The 5,771-nt window shown below is 42.1% G+C and overlaps 1 protein-coding gene across 1 annotated transcript in view; it reads right to left on the bottom strand.

The window, feature by feature from the left end:
- GEMIN5 (gem (nuclear organelle) associated protein 5) overlaps window positions 1-5,771 on the bottom strand; it is a gene marked incomplete at its 5' end in the record, with an annotated part of 16,320 nt that overhangs the window by 9,769 nt on the left and 780 nt on the right. The window contains 10 exons of the mRNA XM_010135694.1: window positions 2-175; window positions 565-638; window positions 1,489-1,616; window positions 2,260-2,363; window positions 2,877-2,962; window positions 3,676-3,888; window positions 4,506-4,665; window positions 5,028-5,160; window positions 5,343-5,471; window positions 5,693-5,771. Of these exons, the coding sequence (XP_010133996.1) occupies window positions 2-175; window positions 565-638; window positions 1,489-1,616; window positions 2,260-2,363; window positions 2,877-2,962; window positions 3,676-3,888; window positions 4,506-4,665; window positions 5,028-5,160; window positions 5,343-5,471; window positions 5,693-5,771 (1,280 nt within the window). The remainder of the gene's footprint in view (window position 1; window positions 176-564; window positions 639-1,488; window positions 1,617-2,259; window positions 2,364-2,876; window positions 2,963-3,675; window positions 3,889-4,505; window positions 4,666-5,027; window positions 5,161-5,342; window positions 5,472-5,692) is intronic.

Raw genomic sequence — 5,771 nt, 5'->3', positions numbered from 1 at the left:
GCTCTTCAGATTATGCACATAAATGGTGGCATTGATTGAGCCTGAAGCTATCAGGTAACTCAGCTCTGGCTGGCTCCCATGCTCATGATGCCAACGAATAGCGTTAATCAGTTTATGATGCTGCTGGATAGTGCAAAGCAACTTCAAGTTTGGTGCCTGAAATATTTCAATTGAGCTGAAATATAAGAACAACAGTGTAAGAATTCTATTAGTCAGTGAAAATGGGATTTTTTTTTTTTTTTTGTTATTCTGTATTAGCAGAACATGAAGTAGAGTAACTTGATGAGAATTTTTTTTCTGGATTCAACTCAAACCCTCATTTAGTACATAGCAAAACTGTGTTTCATCCATGAATGGATCCTTGAAAAGTAAAAAGATGATGTGGATCTGCCACGCCAAGAGCGGCTAATCTGAGTAACAGCAAGGAATGCTGCAGTATCACAATTCAAATACACTGGCAGTGAAGGAACAGAGATAAACCAGGGCAACAAAAAGTACTTCTGTTTCGCGACGGTGGTCCTAGTCAGGACCAGCGTACGTACAGCCTCAACACGTGAAACATACCCATCTTCATTGCCAAGAGCCAAGAGTTTGCCATCTGGTTTCCAGCTGATCTCTGTACGCCCAGGCAGTTTGTGCTGTTAAAAGAAGACACAACCATTGCCAAAGACTCTTAAATCTCGCTTGCACACATCCAGCAGACCAAGACTGGCAACTGGACAGTTGCAATTAGTCTGCAAAATGAAAGTCACAAAAGGGTCCATTGCTTTTTTAGCAATGAGAGGAACTTGAGCAATTAAGAAAGACTGAATGGACTGATGCAAGAACCAGTGATGATTTTTATCAGTTCAGTGAAATGTCTAAAGGAAGTTTTTCTGAATTCCAGGAGGACCTTGATGCTTGATCTCCGTATGCTCCCGGGAAGGCCCCGGACATTGCAAACAAATTCTATCATCTTTCAAAGAAAGCAATGTTTACTTGTAATTATTTCTATTCTAATTCAGATGAAAGCTACTTATAATTTAGATGCCTAAAAATGATCCTGTGACATTAGTGTCTCTAGTGAGTCTCCTATTCAAGGAAGAAGCCAAACCCCAGCCAATATAAAATATAGTTTCATTGGCTTCAGTCGACTTATGCTGACTTAAAGCAACTGAAGATCTAACTCACTGATTTTGTACGTCGAGAAATGACTGATTGTATTTGAGAAGATGTTATGGTCAGTTATCACCAAACACTCTACATTAGCTGCAGTGTAAATAGAAAAGACTCCTGCAAAATCATGACTGCCTCTACTGCAACGTTTATTTAAAAAAGAAACTTCTTCAGAGGCAAACACATAAACTGTTTGAATAGCTTGAGTCAGTAAGTGTCTCTGAATTTTTTGTTACAGATTCATTGTGAAGGCAAAATCAGAAACCTACAAGTTCATAGAAACTATGACACAGTTACCAGAAATTCATAAAAACACCTCAAAATCATACTCACTTTGATTGCATTAGTGTCTCGGATGACTTTGTTGATGTCATTTGCCTCTCCGTTAAGCTTCCAGGGGTTGTGTTGAAAAACAATACCTTCTCCAGCACAGCTATACAGAGTTACAGAGGGCTGCTCACCTTCTCCTATCCAACAGGGAAAAAAAGCTAAATATACTATATTCTTCCTCAGTTTTAGCAGAAGTAATCACTCTCACTATAAATCAAAACATTTTCAAAGGCTATATACATGCTTCAATTGCCTGTGATCCAGCAGCAAGAAACTCATAACCCAGTCCAAACCTCTGAAAGGACCTCTCATTTCTACAGGAGAACTCTCCACAGCACAATCACTGCAAGGACTGAAATTCCCTTTAAAGTTTGGTAGTTAAAAAAATTAAAGTTGTGTAAGAGGAGCTAATGAACTCTTCAGTTCATTAGCTGAATTTTTAGTTCAGATCACAGAAACATACTTCTGGAGCGAAGGAACAACCCCTATTTGGTCCCATGTCGTTACTGCAGGGAGCCCATGCAGACAGTCACTCCTCTATAATACCCTGAAGTAAGGGCAGAGGTGTGGTGCTACACCCCCATGTACTTCCTGAAGCTAACAAAAAGTAGAAGAAACTGATTTGCTGCCTTGCAAAACGGTTGGTTTCCTATTCCTCAAGCAGCATGCGTTCTTAGCTGCTAGGAAGGATTGCTACCAATCCACGGAGGGCAGACCAATTCCATGGCATCTGCGTGCTCTGCATGGATGACTGACTTTGTCAAAAGGTGTTGCAAGACTCACCAGAAGAGAGAGGAGGAGTTGGAGGTCCCCAGGCTAATGTGTATACAGTCCTCTTGTGGTAAGTACTGGAGATCTGAGGAGGCTTATTCTTAGCACTGGGCAGGAAGATGAGGAAGCAGGAGCAGTCAAATTTCAGCAAAGGGAAATTAAAAAAAAAAAGAAATTTTAAAATTTCAAAGGAGCGTTTTTCCAGTGGTGAAAACAGAAGCCAGGTGCTATAACACACTAGAGCAATGGCTCGACCAAGCCTTCTTTAGCATCTCTTGTAGGACATTATTAAAAGCATAACAAAACTGTCCTGATGGTGCACCTGCATGGTGCTCCTCATTCTCTGAAACTGTCTTTCTGGCTCAAGTTTTCCTTGACCGATATTCTCCCTGAGATGATTCCTGGTCCTGCAATTTGCGTAACATCAAATTACCTCAGAAGCTACCAGTCATAACAGAGAGATGAAGAGATGCACTGAAAATCCAACTGTTTGACTAGTTTTAATTTAATCCTACTCTGGTCCAGTAGTAAAGACGTACCTCAGGAAAGACCACACCACCTACGCACGGTAACGTACCAGCAGAGTCTGACACGGATGAATGTGGAAGCCGTGTTCTTACCTGCTGGAGAAGGTGTCAAATATGCCAACTTTTCCATCATCTGTTCCAAAAGCCAAGCAGCCTTCCTTAGTTGGATGCCAGGATAACTGCAAGCAAAACAGGAGAACCACAGTGACACAAGTTACAAACACTTTATTTCTAAATAATAAACAGAAGGAAAACATTGAAACTGAGGAGCAAGCACCATCCATGATACCCACCCTTCCAACTACAGGCACTTGATTTGATCCCTCTGCTACAAGTACCAGAGGCTCTCTCCCTACCAGCTATTATAGCGTGAGAAGAGGAATAAAAATTGTTAATACTACTTTACATCTACATTACAAAACAGAAGTGGAGAATATTGTAGGGTGGTGAGAAAACTTTCGGTGTGAACAAGAGTAACTACCATGTTTTAATGCTGCCAGAAACTTTGCTGGGCAGTAGCCTCTGGCCACTCGCTGGTCAAACCCAACCTGAAGGCATGCATGTTGGGTTTGGTGCCTGTCAAACTTGCTAGCAGAGTGAGGAGGATGTAAGGAAGGCTCACAAAGGAGAAAAAAGCAAGAAAGTAATGTAACAGCCAGCTGGACTTCAGCCGACTTTCACTACACCTAATGCAAGGAGCCAGGGCTGTAAAAAAGTCTGAAAATTTGCTGCCACAAAAAGAATCAACTGTAAAAGGAACAGCTGGGCTTTACAGATTTTTAGTTGGGAAAAACACCTTCTTGAGAGTGAAAGAGAAATAGTCTTCAAAGAGAAAAATGGACCGAGAGGAGGAAAAGAGACAGGAGCAGAAGGGATTCAAAAGCACACTTACTGCTGTAACCTTGGACTTTATGCTCTGCCAGAAGGTTTTAATATCATAAATATTGTTTATGGACAAAGTATTCCACACCCGGATCATGCTGTCTCCAACACCAATGGCAAGACAGCCTGTGTCCACAGGCGAGAAGGCAAGACTGTAGACGAACCCCCCAAGTGAGGGCATTGTCCAGCTACAATCAAGAGTCGATAGGTCCCAGCACTTCACCTGGAGAACAGTTAAGGAATGGTTAAATGCAGAGTGACTGGAATGATAAGGAAAAACAAAGCATGAGCGAGATAAAAAATCAAAGGGTCAAATTCAAGGCTTGACATAGTATGTCACCTGCACCCAGAGGAGTGCATGTCACAGACAGGGCTGAGTCGTTGGAAGACTGGAATGGAATGGACAAAATTATGGCATTTTATTACTGTGGCCTTTTCCTGGCTTCAAAATAGGAGACAGTATGCTGCCTGTAAAAGGCAAAAAGTGAAAAAAAAAAAACCAAACCGAAACTTAAGTTCAAACAAGTAAATGATTTTAAGAAGAAAAAATAGGCCTTTTAAAAATGAAACAAAGAAAAAGAGGGTAAACTCCCTTTATTAAATGCTCACCATTCAAGTCCAGAATGCCATAACCATTCGCTCCACCATAAGAGCTTGCGCTTATAAACTAACAAAAATACAGTCTGTGCTCAGAACAAATTTTAAGCAACGACTGTATAAAACGCTGCAATAAACCCACTTTAAGAGAAAATAAATCTGTGGCCCTAAAAGAGGTAGCCTCGCTCAGTCAAACGGAACAGGCGCTGCTATTTTTATGTTAATTTTATAAATGGCTCTTACATCTCTGTCCATTGAAATGGAAAAAAGGAGCTCTTTGTCCTGGTGCTTCACAGAACTCAGATTAAAGACAATCCGGGAGTGATTTTGTCCTTCGGAAGAGCCTAGGAGTGTCCACTTGCGTTTCCCAGACTCGGTCAAATCCCAGAGCAGCAGTTCTCCTCTGCAGAATTGGAAGCACGCACTTTGTTAGTCACTTCAAAGGCTGCGTATGGACTGCGTGACATGAACACACGCTGCAGGAGTACTGCACCTAGACACACATCCGCTGCCTGTACCTGTACACAGACGGACACACACAGACACCACCACTACAAATTACACCCAGAGGTAACACACTGAAACCTGACAGGTCACTTCTCTCACAGGATGTGGGCAAACCTCTGATTAGTACCATTAGGAGTCACCAGCCAGTCAGATTATCAGGCAAATTATGGGACATAGTAGTTTTCTCCTACCGAACTCTTCGTTCAGTATTAACCTGCAGTTACCGGTGGTACCCAGGCTGCTGTGTGCCCGACTTACCCAAAAGAGCTGGATACGATTTCTGTGGGACGACCCGAAGGCCAGTGAACAGTCAGCCAAATGCGCTCCTTAACAGCGGGATCAATGGCTCCACCTCTTCTCTTCGTGGGTGGCAACTTCAAAGTCATCACACCTACGGAACCAAGGGGGATCATCTAGCCCTAGTACATCAAAATTCTCTGAGAGAAAAAGAAGTTCTCGGGATCTGCAGCTTTAAGTACCCTCCCCATGCTTCAAACCACCAAGTTAGGCTGCCATTAGAGAACTCTTCCACCACATTGTTATTGTTTATCTCACATTATTAATCCTACTTACTTCTGCCTCTAGTACAGCTCCATATTCGTATGGTCTGATCTTTGCTTCCTGAAGCCAGGTAACAACCTTTCTTTGTGTCTGTGTCCGGTGTCAGCTCCCCATTGGGAATTTTGCCTTCCTCTGAAGGAACTACTGAGGACCATTGAAATGGTGTTATTATACTTTAAAATGCAAAGCTTCATAAAAATTAACTGAAAATACGTTGATTTAGAGGAAAACATACTTTACTGAACTTTTCAGTTACCTTTGCTTAGCTACTCACGGACTTTTTATAAGGAATTAAATTCTCCAGAAGGACATTTACATGAACTAAAAATTACTCCACAAACTATTAATCTCTTCCCACGTACCTTGGAGCTCATCTTGCCAAGCAGGGAACCTGTCCTCCCCAGGCACAGGGCACCAGGCCAGACAGTGTATTTCATCGTC

This window comes from Buceros rhinoceros, unplaced genomic scaffold (assembly GCF_000710305.1).
Source record: "Buceros rhinoceros silvestris isolate BGI_N320 unplaced genomic scaffold, ASM71030v1 scaffold35324, whole genome shotgun sequence".
NCBI classification, from domain to species: Eukaryota; Metazoa; Chordata; class Aves; order Bucerotiformes; family Bucerotidae; genus Buceros; species Buceros rhinoceros.
The sequence above is the reverse complement of the archived record's forward strand: the minus strand, read 5'-3'. Positions and strand labels throughout refer to the sequence as shown.